This window comes from Ursus americanus, chromosome X, assembly GCF_024610735.1.
Source record: "Ursus americanus isolate L20-20 chromosome X, mUrsAme1.1.p, whole genome shotgun sequence".
NCBI lineage: Eukaryota > Metazoa > Chordata > Mammalia > Carnivora > Ursidae > Ursus > Ursus americanus.
Window position 1 is genome coordinate 2,735,698 of NC_142164.1, and position 23,299 is coordinate 2,758,996.

General features: G+C 35.6%; 1 protein-coding gene across 1 annotated transcript in view; it reads left to right on the forward strand.

Annotated features, from left to right (window-relative positions):
* The window catches only part of GABRA3 (gamma-aminobutyric acid type A receptor subunit alpha3), a 371,590-nt gene that overhangs the window by 312,422 nt on the left and 35,869 nt on the right, over positions 1–23,299 (forward strand). The window contains exon 8 of the mRNA XM_045788814.2: positions 15,710–15,862. Coding sequence (XP_045644770.1) covers positions 15,710–15,862 — 153 coding nt within the window. The remainder of the gene's footprint in view (positions 1–15,709; positions 15,863–23,299) is intronic.

Consider the following 23,299-nt stretch of genomic DNA (forward strand, 5'->3'; position numbering starts at 1 on the left):
TGATGTGGGGAAAGGCTATTACAAAGACAGGCAATACTGAGGTGTCAATGTGAAAACAATCTATTGGAGAAACTGCAACTGGTTCAGAGTAAGAAGTGAAAGGTAGAAAGAATATGGAGCCACTAGGGTGTGGGCTGCTCTCCTCTGAGAGGGTTCTGGGGTTTGGCCCATGGAGTTGGTAGTGGCTGGACCAGGCTGAGCAGCTGGGCAGGCACTAATGTACATAGTTGGCCCAAGTCCAAGAGTTCTCCCCCTCCAGCAGGTGTGAGTTAGCTGCTGGAGTCAAGTGTCCAGTTTTGGAGAGAGTGTACAGGTAGGTGTTCTAGGTGGGTGTGCCCAGGCAACCTGGATCTCATTACTTTGCTCCAAGGAACACTCCATGTCTTCACGGTGGGCTACTATGCTCCTGGGGCTCAGATTCTGGCTATGTCTCCTATCCTCTGGAAGCATTGAAAGTGTGGTCTAGGGCCAGTTGCCTAACCTCCCCAATTTGGTTTGCTTACAGTGAATCTATACCATGGTATAAGTATTACCCACTGTTTGCAGAACTACTGCTTGGTTTGCATGCCCTGATCCCTGGACTGGACACAGCCCTTGTTAGGGTGCTTGAAACCCACTTCCTGGGGCCTCATGGAAGGGTAGGGCTAAGGGTACCTCAGCTGGACTTGGTGTGTGTATGTGGGAGATAGTCTTCCCCACCTGGACAGTGGTTCTGCTCTCCCCAAGCAGGGGGATGGAGCAGGGCCTTCAGCACCCACATGTTCACACAGCATTCCTTTGTCCTACGGTACCCCTTCATGTTTCTGAGCAGAAGCCTTTGTCCTGCTCCTGGGTTCATCTGCATTGTGCTGTCTTTGCAGCCAGAGCCAGGACCTCCCTTCTGTGATTGCATAGCTGAAATGCATGCTTATTCTCCCTTCCACATGAGCTGTGGGCAGGATCCTAGAGGAGATCATGTGTGTGCCTGCAGGTAGCAGGGCTCTGCTCAGAGCAGCACAGAGGGTCCCTAGCGGCCCAGGGCACACATACCCCATCCAAGATGTCTACCCTGGGGGAGGGAGAGAATTCCCCATTGTATCCGTTGGCTCTCCCCGCTTCCCAGTCCTTCCTCAGCACTGCTCACCTGGCATCAACTTTTGAGATCCATCAGTAGCTATCCAAGCAGCCCCAGCTCCCATTTCATTTGGTTAAGCCACTGTTTGTTTAGTTTTTATCACACAGGCAATGCACATTCATTATAGGAAAAATAGAATACACAGAAAAGCAAAATATGGGAATTAAAATATTCTTTAATCCCACCATTAACTGATTATTGTACATTTTGGTGTATAATCTTTAAGAAGGTTCCCTTTGCATTTTTTTACATAAATATCATTGATACTGTTTTTAATTTAATTTTATATTATAAGCATGATTTCTTATCACCAAATATAGAAAATCCAAATAAAATGCATACATGTTACTAATATTTTTATTGAGATATACTTGACATTATATTAGTTTCAGGTATACAACATAATGATGCAATATTTTATATATTGATTATATGATTTATATATATGATTATCACAGTAACTCTGGTTACCATCTGTCAACATATACAGTTACAATTTTTTTCCTTGAGAACTTTTAAGACCTACTCCCAGCAACTTTCAAATACACAGTACAGTATTATTAACTATAGTCACCATTCTGTACAGTACATACCCATGACTTATTTATTTTATGACAGATGTTTGTATCTTTTGACACCTTCACCCATTTTACCCACTGCCCCTCCCATGCTCCTGGCAACCATCAAGCTGTTCTGTGTATCTATGAACTTGGTTTGTTTGCTTATTTGTTTTTTGTTCTTTTTTAAAAATTTCATATATATGTGAAATCATATAATATTGGTGTTTCTCTGTCTGACTTATTTCATTTAGCATAATACCCTCAAGGTCCATCCATGTTGTTGCAAATAGCAAGATTTCCTTCTTTTGATGGATGAATAATATTCCACTGCCACTGCATATGTGTGTATGTATATGCATATACATGTATATATGGGTATATGTGTGTAAAATATATATATTATATATGTGTCTATAAAATATATATGTGTGTATAATATATATGTGATATATATATATATATATATATATATATATATATATATATATATATACACACACACACACACACACACACACACACACACAGAGCACATTTTCTTTATCCATTCATCCATTGATGGACACTTAGGTTGTTTCTACATCATTTTGACTATTGTAAAAATGCTGCAATTAAGATGTAATGCATATATCTTTGAGTTAGTGTTTTCATTTTCTTTGGATAAATACCCAGAAGTGGTATTGCTGGATATATGTAGTTCTATTTTTAATTTTTGAGGAACCTTCATATTATTTTCCATAGTGGTTGCACCAATTTATATCCCACCAACCAAAGTACACAAAGGTTCCTTTTGCTCCACATCCTTGCCAATACTTGTTGCTTCTTGTTAGTTAGTTATAAATAATAATATTTAAATAATTATAATAGACATAATTATAATAAACATTAATTATTACTTCTTTTAGGTACTTTAAATTTATTTTATTTTTTTCTTTTAAGTTTTTATTTAAATTCCAGTTAGTTAACATACAGTGTAATATTAGTTTCAAGTGTACAATATAGTGATTCAACACTTTCATTCAACCACCGATGCTCAGCAGCACAAGTGCACTCCTTAATCCCCATCACCTAATTTAAACAGAAAATTAAGAAGCATTCCTTCAAGGCCACAGAATTCTTGACAATGATGATAAGTTTTGTTATCACTGGGAAGTGTAGCATTTCATTGTGAAACTCAATAAAATAATATCTTCATTTTAATGGCTTCCTATATGTGGATCATAGTCCATTTAACCAATTATTTAGTATTATTTTCTGTGTTTTAATGCTATAAACAACACTGTGAAGACCTTCTTTTTCTATATCACATTTTGTCCCTGTGTAATCATCTGCCTGGAATAGACAGAATATTGAGATTGCTCTTTCGGAAAGTAGACACATTTTTTAAAATTATAATACATATTGACAAATTGCCATTTAAGAAGGCTAAACAATTCATGGTCCCATTATCAGTGTATTAACATGTCAGTTTCCCTTCAGTATTGGCAATACAGATGTTATGGATTGAATTATGTCCCCTCAGAAGATATGTTGAAATCCTGACTCACAGTACATCTGTAAGTGACCTTATTTGAAAATAGGGTCATTGTAGATATAATTACATTATATCTCAAATTAGTTTTAGAAACATGATACAATGTACATCAGTAAAAAGGTGATTTAATGTATTAAATTCATTCACACCATTCAATACTATGCAGCTATAAGAAGGAATGAGGAAGTTCTTGATGTATCATTCAAAGGATATATCTATAGGATATATCGTTGAGTGAAAAAAAGCAAAGCACAGAACACTGAACAGTTAGGCATATATACTGGTATAGAGATAATATTTCTAGAATGATACACAAGAGGCTGTTAATTGTTTTTGTTGTTTTGGTTTTTTTTAAAGAATAGTGTAGAAATTAAAACTTTTTTAAAAAGATTTTATTTATTTTGAGAGAGATAGAACGTTAGCAGGGGGAGGGGCCAAGGGAGAGAATCTCAAGCAGGTTCTGCGTTGAGGACAAGGCCCACACAGTGCTCTATCCCACGACCTTGAGATCATGACCTGAGCCAAAGCCAAGAGTTGGACGCTTAACTTACTGAGCCACCCAGGCACCCCAAGAGGCTGTTAACTGTAGGAGGAGAAATGAGATGGGTGGTTTGGGTGCATCTATGGGAAGGAGACTTTTTGCTGTACACCCTTTGATACCCTTTGATTTAGGAACCATATTAATATTATTACCTCACATATATGTGTATTATTTTCATGTGATTATAAATTATGAACGTTCTTTTCTGAATTCTAAATATGTTCCTCCATGTGGCGTCCACCATATTAATGAAATGCTAGATCAGAGAAAGACCCACAATATGAATGTTCTGTTTTATATGAGTGGCTTTCTCTCTGAATGCTTTCAGTCCTTAGTATGAAGTACAGGTATACCTCAGAGATGCTGCCAGTTCAGTTTCAGACCAACAAAATAAAGTAAGTATTTCAAAAAAGTGAGTCAAGTGAATTTTTGGTTTCCCAGTGCATATAAAAGTTATGTTTACACTCTACTATAGTTTATTCAGTGTACAATAGCATTATGTTGAAAATTTTATATACCTTAATTTAAAAATACCTTATTCTCAAAAAGTGCTAACCATCACCTAAGCTTTCAGCAAGTCAGAATCAGTGATCACAGACTACCATAATAAATATAATAATAATGAAAAAGTTTGAAATATTGCAAGATTTACCAAAATGTAACACAGAGACACGAAGTGAGCAAATGCTTTTGGAAAACTGGCACTATAGACTTGTTTGACATAGGATTGCCACAAACGTTCAATTTGTAAAAGACCCAGTATTGAGGTATTTACCCAAAGAAAACAACATTAGTTAGAAAGGACATATGCACCTCTATGTTCATTGCAGCATTATTTACAATAGTTAAGATATGGAAGCAAACTAAGTATCCACAGATAGACAAATGGATAAAGAAGATGTGATCTCTCTCTCTCTCTCTCTCTCTCTCTCTCTCTCTCACACACACACACACACATACACACACAATGGAATATTACTCAGCCATAAAAAAAACAGTGAAATCTTGCCATTTGAGACAACATGGATGGTGCTAGAAGGCATTATGCTAAGTGAAATAAGTCAGACAAAGACAAATACCATATGATTTCACTTACATGTGGAATCTAAAAACAAAAGAACAAACAAAAAATAGAAAAAGACTCATAAATACAGAAAACTGGTGGTTTCAGAGGAGAGATGGGCAAAATAGATGAAAGGGATTAAGAGGTACAAAATTCTAGTTATAAAAATAAATACATAATGAGGATGAAAGGTAAAGCATAGGGAATATAGTTCACATTATTGTAATAACTTTGTGTAGTGACAGATGGTAACTACACTCATCGTGGTGGGCACTGTGTAGTGTATACTACTGTCAAATCACTCTATGGTATACTTGAAACTAATATAACACTGTATGTTAACTATACTTCAGTAAAATAAATAAATAATCAAGTGTATAAAATAAGGTATGCCTGTAATTCTAAGCAGAGGGCTCCTCCTCTTTGCTCCAGATTCAAATATGTGTTAAATAAATGAATAAAAGTCCTTCAAATCTGTGTTTAGCTGTTCAAACCATTCCCTATTTCAGTACCCATTCCATTTTCTCTCATTTGGCAAATTATTGCATTAATTTTCTAAGTGGAGGATTTGGATATATGATCTTATTTTTCCATTCCTAGAAATTTGACCATTTGTTAGAATCTCATTTTTATTACTGTCATTGTATATATTATCTTTCTAGACATGTAGCCTAGATAAATAAACAGAATATGAGAGAGTGAGACACAAAGACAAGTCAGAGCAATGGAGATGAAAAGAATAAAAAAGGCAAGATAAAAGTATAAGGAACAGAGAAATGGAATTGAAAAACAAACATGAATTTAAGAAAATATATCCACTCAGTATTATGAGTTAATTTGCCAAGCTATTTTAAAAATCTTGTGTCTTTCACAACCTTTGATACTAGCTAAATTGTGAATGTGTTTTACATCGCATTCTCAAATATTTCACATTTAACACAAATGGAACTTAATAGGCTGAAGTACAAAGGCAGAGGAAAATTCTGCAAACCACTTAAAGGGTCATCTTTCATAGTAAGACACAAAAAGAGAGGCAGCAAGGAGAGGGGGAATATAATGATCCACTTTATAAAAATATATTTAGTTATGTAAAGCATTTACTGAACTGTTCTGTATTTCTAATCCATAGATAAAAACTAATTTGTGAATACATATGCATTATATGTTTTATATTGTACCCTTGAATATTTCATACACAACACAGATGGTACTTAATAAGCTTAATAATAAGCTGAGACACAGGGTGGAAATATAATGGGGAAGTTGGAAAAAAAATCTTCCAATCTGATCAAAGCTTTGGTTCTTACTTTGGCAGAGAAGAGGATGTAAAAAGATACAAAATATCAGAGTTATATTTAAGAGAACCTAGTCAATTAATTAACACAATGGATTAATTTGCTAAGCTTTCTAAACATTTGCTTGCGATTTTCACCCACAGTAATTATCTTGGTTATGAATACCTGTGCTTGTGAAAAGGTGACTTTCTATGATCTCTTTGACTGTTTTACATTGGGCCCAGATCATCTGCAATACAAGAGCAGAAATGGGAAATCTTCCCAACCAAACAAAAGGCTTCAGTTCTCACTTAGGAGAATTCTTTTTGCCTCTGCTTCCCCTGGCATCCCAGCTTTATTGAGATATAATTGAAAAAACTGTATATATTTAAGGTGTACAATGTGATTTTATATATATATATATATATATATATATATATATATATATATATAGTCGTGAAATGATTACCACAATCCATCAGCTTTATTGAGATATAATTGAAAAAACTGTATATATTTAAGGTGTACAATGTGATTATATATATATATATATAGTTGTGAAATGATTACCACAATCCATCACCTTGTTGTTGTTATTATTGTTGTTATTATTATTCTGGTGATGAAATCACTTAAGAATTTACTCTCTTTGCAAATTTCAATATACAATATAGTATCATTAACTATAATCATCATGCCGTACATTAGATTCTCAGAATTTATTCATCCTATAGCTGGAAGTTTGTACACTTTGATCAACATCTCCCCATTTCCCCCACCCCTCCACCCCTGGAAACCATTATTCTCCTTTGTTTCTATAAGTACAACTTTTTTTTAGATTCTACATGTAAATGATACCACACAGTATTTTTCTTTGGCTTATTTCACTTAGCATAATGTCTTTTAGTTTCATCTATGTTGTCAAAAATGGCAGGATTTTTTCATTTTTTTACAGCTGAGATAATACTCCATTGTGTGTGTGTGTAACTATATATCACATTTAATTTATTCATTCATCCATTGATGGACATTAGGTTGTTTCCATGTCTTGGCTATTGTGAATAATGCTGCAATGAATATAGGGGTGCAGATATCTCTTCTAGGTACTGATTTTTTCTTTTGGATGTATACCCAGAAGTGGGATTGCTGGATCATATGGTATTTCTAATTTTTTGAGAAACCTCCATACTAGTTTCCATAGTAGCTGTGCCAATTTATATCCCACCAATAATGCACAAAGTTTCCCTTTTCTCCACATCCTTCCAAACACTTGTTATCTCTTATCTTTTTGATGGTTACCATTCTATTAGGTGTGAGGTGATATCTCATTGTGGTTTTGATTTGCGTTTCCCTAATGATTAGTAACATTGAGCACATTTTCATGTACCTGTTGGCCATTTGTATGTCTTCAGAAAAATTTCATTCAGGTCCTTGTCCCATTTTTAATTGGATTGTTTTTGATTTTTTGATATTGAGTTGTAAGAGTTCTTTATATATTTTGGAGTATAATCTGTATCAAACATATGGTTTGCAAACATTTTTTATCATTCTGCAGGTTGTCTTTTCTTTTTATTAATTGTCTCCTTTGCTGTGAACATGTTTTTTAGTTTGATGCAGTCCCATTTGTTTATTTTAGCTTTTGTTGCCTGTGCTTTTATTAACAGGTCTACATTAAGTATTTAATTCATTTTGAGTTAATTTGCAAGATAGGGGTCAATTTTCATTCTTTTGCATGTGGATATCCAGTTTTCCCACCACCATTTATTGAAAAAACTATTCTTTCCCCATTCTGTATTCTTAGCATCCTTGTCAAATATTAGTTGACTATATACATGAGTTTATTTCTGAGTATTTTCTTATGTTCCATTCATCTACATGTCTGTTTTTATGCCAATACCATACTGTTTTGATTACTATAGCTTTGTAATATAACTTGAATCAGGAAGTGTGATGTCTCCATTTCTGTTTCGCTTTCTGAAAATTGTTTTGGCTATTCAGAGTCTTTTGTAGTTCAATAACATTTTAAGGTTGTTTTTCCCTACTTCTGTGAAAAAATGCTATTGGAATTTTGATCAGTATTGCATTGACTCTATATCACTTTGGGTAATATGGACATTTTTGCAATATAAATTCTTCTAATTTATGAACATGGGATATCTTTTATTTGTGTCTTCAATTTCTTTCATCAATGTCTTATAGTTTTCAGTATACAGATCTTTCATCTCCTTGGTTAAATTTATTCCAAAGTATTTTATTATTTTTGATACTATTATAAATGGAATTTTTTTTTAAATTTCTTTTTCAGGTAGTTTGTTGTTAGTATATAGAAACACTACTGGGGCATCCTGGGTGGCTCAGTTAGTTAAGTGTCTGTCTTTGGCTCAGGTAATGATCCTGGAGTCCTGGGATGGAGCCCCTCACTGGGCTCCCTGCTCAGTGGGGAGTCTGCTTCTTCCTTTCTCTCTGCCCCTCTCCCTGCTTGTGCTCTCTCTCCCTCTTGCTTGCTCATTTTCTATCTCTCAACTAAATAAATAAAACCTTTAAAAAAATAAAAAAATAAATTAAAATAGAAACACTACTAACTTCGTATGTTAATTTTGTATCCTGCAATTTTACTGAATTTGTTGATTAGTTGTAAAGGGTTTTGTTTTTTGTGTTTTTTTGTGTTTGTGTGTAGTCTTTAGGATTATATATATATATATATATATATATATATATATATATATATGTCATCTGCAAAAACAGACAATTTTACTTCTTCCTTTCCAATTCTGATGCCTTTTATTACTTTTTCTTACCTGATTGCTCCAGCAAGGACTTTCAGTATTGTGTTGAAAAGGAGTGGTGAGTGTGGACACTTATGTCTTCTCCCTGATCTTGGAGGAAAAGCTTTCAACCCACCATTGAGTACGTTAGTTGTAAGCCTGTCATATATGGACTTTTTTATGTTGAGGTATATTTCTTCTATACCCAATTTGTTGAGTTTTTATCATGAATGAATGCTGAATTTTGTTAAATTCTTTTTTGCATCTATTGAAATTATCATTTGATTTTTTTCTTTCATTCTATTAATGTGATGTATCACATTTTTTGAATTGCAAATGTTGAACCATTCTTGCATCCCATTCTTTTAAAGCGCTGTTGAATTTGGCTTGTCAGTATTTGTTGAGAATTTCTGTGCCTGTATTCTTCAGGGATATTGGCCTGTACAGTTGACCTTTGAACAACACAAGTTTGAACTGCATGATTCCACTTATATGTGGATGTTTTTCAATAAATACATTGGAAAAATGTTTGGATATTTATAACAATTTGAGGAAACTCACAGATGAACCACATAGCCTAGAAATATCAAAAAAATAGGATAAGTTTGATATGTCATGAAAGCATAAATTATGTAGATACTAGTCTATTTTATTATTCACCAGCACAAAATATTCAAAATCTATTATAAAAAGTTCAAACTTATCAAGTTATGCATGTATACACAGATGGCCCGTGGCACCATTCACAGTTGAGAGAAATGTAAACAAATGTAAAGACGTAGTTTTAAATCATAACTGCATAAAATTAACCACAGTACATACTGCACTACATTAAGAATTTTATAGCCACCTCCTGTTGCTATTGTAGTGAGATCAAGTATTGTATCTACTTAGAACATTGTGTGATGCTAATCATCTCCCTGTGAGCAGTTCATCTCTTCAGTAAATTGTGTATCACAGTAAAAAGTGATCTCTCATGGTTCTTGCATATTTTTCATCATGTTTAGTGCAATACCATGAAACTTGAATAATGCCATGGAAACCATACAAAGTGCCACTAGTGATTCTGGGAGTGCTCCCAAGAAGCAGAGAAAAGTCGTGATATTATAAGAAAAAGTTTAATTGCTTGATATGTACCATAGATTGAGGTCTAGAGCTGAAGTTTCCTACCATTTCGAGGTAAATAAATCCAGCATAAGGACCATTATTAAAAAAGGAAATTCATGAAGTTATCACTGCAACTACATCTACAGGTATAAAAACCTTGTACTTTTTGTGAAATACCATTTTTTCATTGAAAATGCAGCTTTTATGTGGGTGCAGGATTGCTATAAAAAAAGGTATATATATATATATATGTATATATATATATATATATATATATATATATATATATATATATATATAGACTCTAATATGAATCAAGAAAAAGTGAAGTCATTATACGACAATTTAAAGTAAAAGGAATCTAAAGTTGGGGAACTTAATACCAGCAAAGGATGGTTTGATACTTTTGAAAGAGTTTTTTTCCCCTTTTTTTATTATGTTAGTCACCATATAGTACATCATTAGTTTTTGATGTAGTGTTCCATGATTCATTATTTGCGCAAAACAGACAGTGCTCATTACAACACGTGCCCTCCTTAATAACCATCACTGAGCTAATCTATCCCTCCACCCCCTCCCCTCTGAAACCCTCAGATTGTTTCCCAGACTCCATAGTCTCTCAAGGTTCATCTCCCCCTCTGATTTCCCCCCCTTCAGTTTTCCCTCCCTTCCCCTAATGTCCTCCATTCTATTCCTTATGTTCCACATATGAGTGAAACCACATGATAATTGTCTTTCTCTGCTTGACTTATTTCACTTAGCATAATCCCCTCTGGTTCCATCCATGTCGATGCAAATTGTGGGTATTCATCCTTTCTGATGGCTGAATAATATTCCATTGTATATATGGATCACATTTTCATTATCCATTCATCTGTTGAAGGTCATCTCAGCTCCTTCCACAGTTTGGCTATTGTGAACATTGCTGCTATGAACACTGGGGTGTGTATGTCCCTTCTTTTCATTACATCTGTATCTTTGGGGAAAAACAGCTTTTGCCAACCAAAAGGCAGCAGATAAGTTCCCAGACACCATTAAAAAATCATCAAGGAAAAAAGATATCTGTCTGAACAGGTTTCTAATGCAGATGGAAGTGCCCTATACTGGGGAAAATGCCACAAAAGACACTTATTAGTAAGGAAGAGAAGTGAATGCCAGGACTTAAGGAAAGGAAGGACAGACTAACTCTACTGTTGTGTGTAAATGTAGTCAGGTTTATGATCAGGACTGCCCTTATCTATAAAACTGCTAACCCTCCAACCTTGAAGGGAAAAGATAAACACCAGCTGCCAGTCTTTTTGTTGTTCAACAAGAAGGCCTGGACAATGCAAACACTTTTTCTGGATTGGTTCCATCAATATTTTGTCCCTGAGGTCAGGAAGTATCTTGTCAGTAAGAGATTGCCTTTTGAAGTTCTTTTGATATTGGGCAATGCAACTGGCCACCCAGAAACCCATAAGTTCAATACCAAAAGTACTGAAGTGGTCTACTTACCCCCAAACATAACACCTCTAATTCAGCCTCTGCATCAGGAGGTCACAAGGACCTTTAAGTTTCATTATACATGGTACTCTATGTAAAAGATCATCAACCCTATGCAGGAGAACCCCAATATAGAGAACAACATGAAAACCTGGAGGGATTGTAACACTTAAGATGCCATCATTGTTACAGAACAAGCCATGACAGCCATCAAGTCTGAATAAATTCCTGCTGGAGAAAACTGTGTCCAGATGTTGTGCATGACTTCACATGATGTATGATAGAACCAAAGAAATAATGAAAGAGACTGTGATATGGTAAAAAATAAAAGTGGGGATTGAAGGGTTTCAAGATACTGATCTTGGAGAAATTCGGGAGCTAACAGACACCACATCTGAAGAATTAATAGAAGACAACTTGATGGAGATGAGTGCTTCTGAACCAATGCCAGACAATGAGGAAGAAGATGTAGAAGTTGTGCCAGAAAACAAATTGACATTAGACAATATGGAAGAAGAAGGATTTGAATTATTCAAGACAGCTTTTGACATTTTTTTATGACATGGACCCTTCTATGATATGGGCACTGAAACTAAACCAAGTGGTGGAAGAAGGATTGGTGCCATATAAAAATGTTTTTAGAGAAATGAGAAAGCAAAAACAAGTCAGACAGACATTACGGTGTATTTTTGTAAAGTTATGCTGAGTGTGACTGTCTCTCCTCCCTCCCTCTATCTCCTCCACCACTTCTATCTCTGCCACCCCTGAGACAGCAAGACCAATTCCTGCTCTTCTTCCTCCACCCACTCAACCGGAAGACAAGGAGGATGAAGACCTTTACGATAATTCAGTTCCACTTAATGAATAGTAAATAATCATCATGGCATACAGTTAATAAACTTATTATCTGTTGTGTGTTTGTGTCCTCATATGAATATCTAATAACTGTACCACAAGAATTGTATGAGACATTTTTGTGTCATCATCACCACCTAAATATTCATTATGAAGAACATCATGTGTGAGACTTGTATGGAAGTGAATATGTGATCCTTACATAGGCATAAAGTGAGTGATATTTAATATAAAAATTAATAATGTCTTTTGTTTTATAACTTTGCTTTCAAAGAATTACATTACCATACAGTAATTCTCTCTTCTAATTGGAGACAATGCTTATCAGCCTATCATAACGGGCAAGTGTTTTTCTTAAAGTAACAATGTTTCCAATACCATATTATGAATATGAATGTAATACTGTATGCCATAAAAATTTTATGATGATTCATTCATCAGTCTATGGGCTAAGCCACCATGAAGCAATTATATTGATTATACGAGGCTACCATAAAGCAATCATATTGCTGCTTCTTTGATATCAAAGCATGAATTGTTATATTTGTAAATAAATATTAATTTGTTTTTCACATATTTTCATTTTTGATGTCTAATGTCAGTAACGTGTATAGCATTTACAGTGTTTTGTATTATATAAGACAATATTGATGTAGGTACTAACAGATGGTTTGTCTTATAAATAGATGAGGTAAACTTACAGTATCAATAAATACAGTACCATAAATGTATTTTCTCTTCCTTATGATTTTCTTAATAACATTTTCTTTTTCCTAACTTTATTGTAAGAATATAGTATATGATACTTATAACATACAAAATGTGTGTTAATCCACTGTTATTGGTAAGGCTTCTGGTAAACAGTAGGTTATTAGTAGTTAAATTTTGGGGGAGTCAGAAGTTATAGGCAGATTTTCCATTGTGTGGGTCTTTGGTGCCACTAACCCCAGCATTGTTTAAGAGTCAGCTGTAATTTTCTTTAATTCTAAGTCTATCTGGTTTTGGTGTCAGGGCAATTCTAGCCTTCTAAAATGAGTTTGGAAGCATTTTCTCCTTTTCAATTTTTTGGAAGATTTTAAGGAAGACTGGCATTTATTCTTCTTTAAATGTTTGGTTACCCATGAAGGTATTTTGTCCTGGGCTTTTCTTTGTTGGTAGGTGCTAATTACTGATTATATCTCCTTGCACCATATTGATCTGTTTAGATTTTCTATTCATGATTCAGTGGTCCATGCTCCACTGTTCAGCAGGGCCACAGGGGGCCTCTGTTGCATGCGGGACTAGCTACTTGCAGTAGTTGGGTACCACACTGTTTTGAAACACAGGTTAACCCTGGCATGTTCTACTGCTTGGGGGCAGGGATCCCCAGGTATTACAGTGGGCCTGTTTCAACTCACAGAAGTCACCATTTTGGTGGTTGGAGTGCCATGACCCCCTTACCCCTCTCAGCAGTACAGCCAGGGGTTTTGACCTGTGGAGGTCTCCATTTTGGTAGTTGGGGGTAACCATGACCCCCAGGCAGGATAGCCAGAGTGTTTTACGCCTGTAGAGGTCTCCATTTTGTTGGGTGAGGGCACCAGGACACCAAGCGGTATGATGATCCTTTTGTCTAGACTACCACCATTGGGTAAGGCCTCTGCTGGAGTTGTGTTGTTGGTCCAAACTCTGCTGTTGGGCAGTACCTCTGCCTGTACTCATCTGTTTGCCAGAGCTGCAGGCTGCTTTGAGAGGTTGGGTTTCCTGTACAGTTGGGGACAGACTGCTGGCTAGACTCTGATCTGGCAAATTTGCTAGCAGGACCTGGTATCACCGCTGAGATCCAAGCACAGATGGCTGTAAGTTTCACCACCACCCCTTCTTTGTTACTAGTTGACCCCAAATGGTCTAGCCCTGTTGATTCCCCCAGTATTCCCCATGAGGCAAGGGGGGAATGCTCTGGAATGCTGGGGGAAACGGGATATCTGCCTTAGGCTCTCCATTTACCACTGGAGAAACCATAGACCCAGAGGAACCCTCTAGGTGCTACATTGGGCTGGCCTGGGAGAGGGAAGTAGGTGGTGAAGTGAAGCCACTTCTCTTACATTTCTAACGTGGCTTTTCTTGGATTTTGTGCTCCAAGAGGGTGATTTAGTTTTACTCCCTGGTTCTGGGATTTTCACAAAGGTATTATTGTCTGTAAATAGTTGCTAATCCATGTATTTGTGATGGGATACCTGAGCCAGGGATGTCCTACTTCACCATCTCCTCATTTTAGGCATGCTCTTTGCTTCTTTGGAAATGAGATAGGAAAACAGAAATTGAAAGAAAGAGGCTAGAAAAAAAGATTAAAGAAAATATATTCAGTTATTTAAAACAAATGCTTGATTTGATAATTTTTTGAAAAGTCCACTTGCTTTGTCTTTCAGATATACAAAATATAATTAATTTATGAATATTTGTTATATATTTTATATATCAAATATTCCACATGATCATATATCTCCCTGTGTGTGTCTGTCTTCCTTTTGTACGAACATCAGTCATAGTGGATTAGGGACCATCTTACTCCAGTATGACCTCATCTTAATTAATTATACCTGCAACAACCTTTTTTTCTCAAGAAGGTTACATTCTGAAGCACTCATGGTTAGGACTTCACCATATCTTTCTGGGAGACACAATTCAACCCATAAAAGTAGGAAACCTAGGCAGAAGATATTTCTTAAATTTTTTTATTTATTTGAGAGAGAGGGGGAGAGATGAAGGGCAGAGACAAAATGCTCAAAGTTGTTTGGCATATAATAAGAGCTAAATAAGTGTTCATTCTTGTTTTAGAGTGGGGTGATACAGGCCAGCCCACATTTTGCTATATGAACTTTTGGTTCTAACTCTGAGTCCACTCAAACAGCAGAGCATTGTGGTTAAATTGCATAAGCTGTGGAACTAACCCATGTGGCCTTGAATTCAGACTCCACTGCTTAGTAGCTGGATAACCTTGTAAAATTCCTCAATCTCTCTTTGCCTCAGTTTCTTGGACTATAAAATGAGGATAACAGTGGTATCCACCTTATAACATTGTTATAAACAGTAAGTATTTTAAGACGTTAAATGTTAAAGTGCCAGAAGAGTGCCAATCACATAGCAAATGCTGTAGATGAGACTGTTATTTATTATTATTTAAGATACTTATTTATTTGAATGAATCTGTGTCAAAATTGCTCTGAGCAAGCTGTGTTGGTATAGTGTTAGCATATATTTTTGCATAAAAATGCACTACTTCATGATTATTAAAGAGATCTGGTTATGTGAACCGGGGAGGTGCTGGAATGTCTTGTTTTGAATATAAGATTAAAGAACTTAGTGAACTGAATTGGGACCCACCTTGATTTAACAATGTTTAGTCAGCTATATATTGCCTAATTTTTCTCTCTCCAGGAGAATATGTCGTCATGACAACTCACTTCCATCTCAAGCGAAAAATTGGCTACTTTGTGATCCAGACCTACTTGCCATGTATCATGACTGTCATTCTGTCACAAGTGTCTTTCTGGCTCAACAGAGAGTCTGTCCCTGCCCGCACGGTCTTTGGTGAGTGTTGTTTTATGGAGAATGAGCAGATGAAGGCATTGGCAAAGTCTTATGATGGACTGTCGTAGTAGGTATAAGGAGAGTGGATGCGAGCAATGCCTGGGCCCAGCATTAGTAATTGAGTCATCAGATCCTGGTGTTTCAAGCAACTGAATTCTTAAGAAAAAGGTGGGAAAAGAGTGTTGGAGTAGTAAGGTTACTAAAATGCTTCTTTTCTCAGTCAGGTTTGCTTCAGGAACTGGGGAGGGACTGAGCCTTCGGTGAAAAAGAGGAAATTAGTGGGCAGAGCTGGAAAAGGTGACAAGTGGGAAACTAAGTTGACAACAGAGAAGTGGATTGGGTGCTATTTTATGATCCATTTTTTTTTTGTATCTGACATTGCTGTTTCTCCTCTAGCTTTTTTGAAAGTACAAATTATCAGTAAAGGCTACACAAAGTTTGAAGGATTTTTCAATAGTACCTACAATCAGGGAAATTTTCTTTAATAGAAAGTTACTGATGTCTAAAAAGAGATTTGTATATCATTAGCATTTTTCTCTGGGAGACTTAAAACATATAAAACATTTTCTGCCTGTTTTCCCCACTGTAAAAAATTTTAGGAGACAAATATTCACTCTTTTTGGTCTACTAAACTGCCTCCATGGCAGTGGTAACTGTGAGGCACATACTACATACCCACACAGAAGGCCGATATTTCCTACCAATATCCTGAAGCTATACTATGTAGTTAAAATAGTAAATGATGTTTTAGAAAGAAGCAGCATTTTAGGTCAGGTAGAAGAAATTGTAGTAGAGAAAGAGCAAGAGTAACCTGTAAAGTAGGGGGGGAAAAACAAGAAAGGTGTGATATCATGGAAATCAAGAGGAGAATGTTTCAAGAAGCAGGGAATAATCATCTGGTGTAAATTCTGTGTTTTTAGGCAAGATGCAGATGGAAACTGTATGCTTTGTTGTTAGTGATCTTGAACAGTTCTAGTGAAGTGGAGGGAGCAGAATGTATATAGGAGTCAACAATTCTTAAAAATATAACAAACTACATACCCTGAAAAGTCTTCCTCTACAAAATCCTAGAAAAGTTAGATAAAACATAGAAAACATTCTTTTTAAATATGTGGGCTGCTAGAAATTAAAGGAAATACTCAGGGACCCAAATGGAAGAGGGAACTAAAAATTAGAGTGTTAATCACATGAACTGATACTGTTATAGCTGGAAAATGGACTACTAGTCTTGGTAAATAAGATTTTGAGTTTTAAGTTTACACAAGAAAGGCTTTGAGCCTGAGTGAAGTTTAGGATTAGAACTAGGGCTGTGGTAGACTAAATAATAGCTCCCAAATATATTCATGTCCTGATCTCTGGAACTTGTGAATGTTACCTTATGTGGCAAAAGGGGTGTTGCAAATGTGCACTAAGGATCTTGTGATGGAGCGATTATCCTGAATTATATGGCTAATAAATATAAATCACAAGTGTCCTTATAAGAGGTAGGCAAAAAGGTATTTGACTACAGAGCAAAAGGTGATGTGATGAAGGAAGCTGAAGAGATTTGAATATGCTATGCTGTTGGGTTTAAAAGAGGAGGAAGGGGCCCATAAAACTGCCAGACTTCTGGCCTCCAAAAGTGTAAGAAAAAAATATTTGTGTTACTTTAAGCCACTAAATTTGTGGTAATTTTTTACATAAACCATGGGAAATGAATACAAGGATTCATCCCATAAATCCAATACCACTGAAGGATTATGCCCTAGAAAAAGCACTAGAAAAATACAGTAATCAGGATGCCCAGGTGGCTCAGTCGGTTAGGCATCTGTCTTTGGCTCAGGCCATGATCCCAGGGTCCTGGGATTGAGTCCTGCAGTGGGCTCTTTGCTCAGCAGGGAGCCTGCTTCTCCCGCTGCCTGCCACTTCCCCTGCTCGTGCTCACTCTCTCTCTCTCTCTCTCTCTGACAAATAAATGAATACAATCTTTAAAAGAAAAATACAGTAATCAGTGCAAGGAGACAATAAAGCATAATGTCTGTTTTGGCCTGGGTTCTGTGTAAAATGTAGGATTCCTTAAGAATTTATTTTTTAATTTAAACTTGGGTTCACATGAGTTTAGAGTTCATAGTTAACACTAACTGCATTGATGTAAGAACCTCCAACATAAAACATTAATTCAAAAAATGATTGCAGACTTTTTATAAAAGAAAAAAGAGCCAAGAATAGCCAATATCCTCCTAAATAAGAACAAAGTGGGGGTACCTGGGTGGCTCAGTTGGTTAAGCATCTGACTTGATTTTGGCTCAAGTCATGGTCTCAGGGTGGTGAAAGTGAGCCCGTGTTGGGCTCCACACTCAATAGGGAGTCTGCTGGAGATTCTCCACCTTCCCCCTCTCTGCTTGCATTCTCTCTCTCTCTCTCTCTCTCTAAAATAAATAAATAAATCTTTTTAAAAAAAAGAACAAAGTGAAGAGACTTGCCCCCCAAGATGTCAAAAATGATTAAAAAGCTATAGAAATTTAGAGTGTATGTTATAGGCACAAAAGAAAGAAAAATAAACACTATAGAGAAAGTAAAGATAGACCCACATATATAAAAACTTGATTTATGACAGAGGTGGCATTGCAGAGAATTAACTGGAGATTGATTATAGGCTTAAATATAGAAGCTAAAAATGTCATGCTCTTAGAACTAAATATAAGACAATGTCTTTGTAACCTTTGGAAGGCAGAAACTCCTTAGTATACAAAAAAAAATAAGTGAAGAATAAAACAATAAATTGGACGTCATCAAGATTAAAAATTACCAGTCATCAAAGAATAACAGTAAGAGAACAAAAAGGCAAGCAATAGACTAGAAGAATATATTTTATATATGTACAGATTGACAAAGCATCTATTTGAAAAATATAAAGAGATCCTTAAATTCAATGATAAAAATACAAAGAATCTAATTTTAAAAATTGGAAAAATACATGAACAGACATTTCACTGATATGTAAATGCCCCATAAGAACATGAAAAGATATTTAACATCATTTTATATCAGGAAAATATAAATTAAAACTACATGGAGACATCACTTTATAAACACTAGAGTGGCTAAAATTAAAGAGACTGACAATTCCAAATATTTGTGAAGTTGAGGAACACATGGAATTCTCATACACTGCTGGTGAGGATGTAAAATGGTACAACCACATAGGAAAAACAGTTTGGCTATTTCTTATAAAGTTAATACATTAATGCTAAAATCTAGGTGTTTCACTTCATACCCAAGTGAAATGAAAATATATATAAAAGGCTTATACAAGAATGGTCATGAATAATTACTTTATTCATAAAATCCCAAACTGGAAAATATCCAGATATACATCAACAAGTGAATGAGTGTTTATATTATGGTGTATTCATACAGTGCATTGACAACCATTGATTCACATAACAGTATAAGTGAATCTAAAAAATTATGTCAAACTAAGAAGCCAGACACAAAATAGTATATAATATATGATTTCATTTACATGAAATTCTAAGACAGACAAAAAACTAAGCTACGGTGTTAGAAACCAAAGCTCTGGGGCAGTGGATTGATTGAAAATGAGTATAAGGGCATTTGTTGGTTTGGTAGAATATTCTATATCTTCATTGGGGTAGTAGTTATACAACTGTGTACATTTGCCCAAGCAATTTGAAATGTACAACAATTTCTGTTTTATTGTATATAATTTATAACTCAATTAAAAAATATTGACCTACTAAAACTCCAGATATTTGAGTTATCAAACTTTCAAAGAGCTATGATGAACACGTTTAAGCAGGTGAAACTAACATGATAATTCTATCATAGACAGTGTGTTTGTGTTGAGAGAAAGAGCACATGAGAGAGTAAGCACAGTGGAAATTCTAAAACTTGAAAATATAGATAAAAACTCAGTGGTTTAGATACAATTGAAGGGAAAACCTGTGAACTGAAAAAATATTTAGAATGAGGCCCAGGGGCACCTGGGTGGCTCAGTTGTTAAGTGTCTGCCTTCGGCTCAGGTGTAATCCCAGCGTTCTGGGATTGAGCCCTGCATCAGGCTCCCTGCTCAGCAGGAAGCCTGCTTCTCCCTCTCCCACTCCCCCTGCTTGTGTTCCCTCTCTCACTGCCTCTCTCTCTGTCAAATAAATAAATAAAATCTTTATTTAAAAAAAAAAGAAATAGAATGAGGCCCAGAGAGAAACAGTATATGATTTATTGAAAAGGTCTATCACAGAAGTAATTCGATTCCTAGAAGAAAACTGAGAGATGGTATAGAAGCAATTTTTGAAGAGACAGTGGCTGAATCCTGTCCAAGCCTGATAAAGGACATAAAGGCACAATTATGAAAAGCTCTATGAACCCAAGTAGGATAATTAAAAAACAAACAGAGACACATTATAGTGCAACTTTTGGAAACAAACAAACAAAAAGAGAGAGCCAGGAATCTTTAAAGTAGCCCAGAAAAAAGTACATTGCCTTTAAAGTAATAATAAACAGACTACCCTGACTTCAACAGAAACAATAAGTACCCTTTCAGACAAAAAACAAACTAAAAATTCATTATCATCAAACCCTCACTAAAGGGAGTTCTTCAAGCAAAGGGAAAATTATCCGAGAAGGAAGGTTTAAAATGAATTTTAAAAGTGAAAATAATAACTATATGGGAAATGCTAAATGACTATTGAATGTATAAAATGATAATAGTGGCTTATTGGACATACAATATATTTAGAGTAAAAGACTGGACCATAATGTAGTGTATATAAGTTGAGATGGAGATAAAATGTTCCAAGGACTTTCATTGTCAAGGAAATGTGTTAAGGTACCAATTAATATTTAATTTTCATAAGTCAATTGTTCATGCTGACTGAAACCCATACATCTAATGGGAATATTAAATGGTACAAACACTTTAGAAAACTGGCAGTCTCCTATAGTTAAACACATGCTTATAATATAATCATGTATTTCCACCCCTAGGTGTTTACTAAGGAAAATGAAAACATATGATCATACAAAGACTTAGATGTAAATCTTCCCAGCAGCTTTATTCATAATAGTTGAACATTGGAAACAGTCCAGATGTCCATTAATAGGTGAATGGATAAACAAATTGTTATATCAATGCAGTGGAATGTTAGTCTGAAATTAACAGTAATGAACTAAAGATAAGTGCAACAACATGAATGAACCTAAAGAAAACTATGCTGAGTGAGGAAAGCCAGACACTAATGAGTACATACTGTATAATATGTATGAAACTCTAGGGGGGAAAAATCTAACCAAGAAAGTAGAAGAGTGGTTACCTGGGAACAAGGAGGGGATGGAATGGTCTCAAAGGAAACTTTGGGTTGATGGAAGTATTCTATAGACAATACCTATGAGAAAGGCTGAAGAGGGATATTACCAGATGGTAGAAATCTCACAGAAGCACAGATTACCATAAGACTATGATAGTGCAATTTCTAAGGAATACTAGAGATCAAGGAGAATATGTACCTCTATCTGTTGAGTTCTTGATTCTGAATGATCAACCATGTTTTGAGAACAGAAACTAGTACACTCAGTATGAGAGTCAGGTTTTAGTTAAGATCAAAAGAGGTTGTGCATTTGAAGAAGAGGTTGAGAATATAGGTGAATCTGCTGGTCATAGAGCAGCAGACTTGGAGAGTTAGGAGAGTTTGGGAGAAAGGGGTTGTAAGAAGAAATGGGTGACTGGGTCATATTCAGTAATGTACTACTACTGGATTTAGGCTTTATTTGCTATTCTCTTTCCAGCTTCTTTAGGTTGTGTATTTGAGACTTTTCTTGTTTCTTGAGAAAGGCCTGTATTGCTATATACTTCCCTCTTAGGACTGCCTTTGCTTCAACCCAAAGTTTCTGAACTCTCATGTTTCCATTTTCATTTTCATTTGTTACTATGTATATATATATTTTTTAGTTCTTCTTGTGGCACCTGGGTGGCTCAGTCAGTTAAGCATCTGCCTTCAGCTCTAGTCATGATACCAGGGTCCTGGGATTGAGCCCCACATTGGGCTTTTCCTTTCCCTCTGGCTGTCGCTCTCCCTGCTTGTACTCACTCTCTCTCTGTGTGTGTGTCAAATAAATAAATAAAATCTTAAATAAATAAACAAACAAACAAATAAGTAATTTTTTCTTTAATTTTCTGGCTGACCCATTCAATCTTTAGTAGGATGTTCTTTAACCTCTGTATATTTGTGGTCCTTCCAAATTTTTTATTGTAGTTGACTTCAAGTTTTAAAGCACTGTGGTCTAAAATATGCACAGAATAATCTCAATCATTTTTGTAGTGATAGAGACCTGATTTGTGACCCAGTACGTGATCTATTCTGGAGAATGTTCCATGTGCTCTTGAGAAGAATGTGGATTCTACTGCTTTGAGATGAAATGCTCTGAATATATCTGTTAAGTCCATCTGGTCCAGTGTGTCATTCAAAGCCCTTGTTTCCTTGTTGATCTTCATTTGAGATGACCTGTCCATTGATGTCAGTAGGGTGTAAAATTCCCCTTCTATTATTGTATTATTAGCAATGTGTTTCTTTAATTTTGTTATTAATGGATTTATTTATTTGGCTGCTTCCATGTTAGGGGCATAAATATTTATAATTGTTAGATCTTGTTGGATAAGACCCTTTTATTATGATATAGTGTCCTTCTTATCTCTTATTACAATCTTTGGTTTAAAATCTAATTTGTCTGATGTAAGGTTTCTTTTGATGCCCATTTGCATGATAAATGGTTCTCCACCCCCTCACTTTCAATCTGGTGGTGTCTTTGGGTCTAAAATGATTTTCTTCTAAGCAGAATATTGATGGGGCTTTTTTTTAAAATCCATTTTGATACCCTGTATCTTTTGATTGGAGCATTTAGTCCATTTACATTCAGAGTAATTACTGAAAGATAATGAAGTTAGTGCCATTGTATTACCTGTAAGGTCACTGTTCCTATAGATTGTCTCTGTTCCTTTCTGGTCTTTGTTATGTTTGGGCACTCTCTTCACTGATAGGATCCCCTTTAATATTTCTTGCAGGGCTGGTTAATGTTCACTAATTCCTTTAGTTTTTGTTTATACTGGAAACTATCTCTTCTTCTATACTTACTGCCAGCCTTGCTGGATACAATATTTTTGGCTGCATATTTTTTCCATTTAGCACATCAAATATATCATGCCTGACCTTTCTGGCCTGCCAGGTCTCTATGGACAGGTCTGCTGTCAGCTTTATGTGTCGTCTACACTTGTATGTTAAGGACCTCTTGTCCCAAGCTACTTTCAGGACTTTCTCTTTTTCTTTGAAATTTCGAAGTTTCACTATTATATTTCAAGGTGTTTTTATTGATTTTGGGGTGGGGGTTCTTTGTGACTCCTGGACTTAAAAGTCTGTTTCCTCCCTCAGGTCAGGGAAGTTCTCA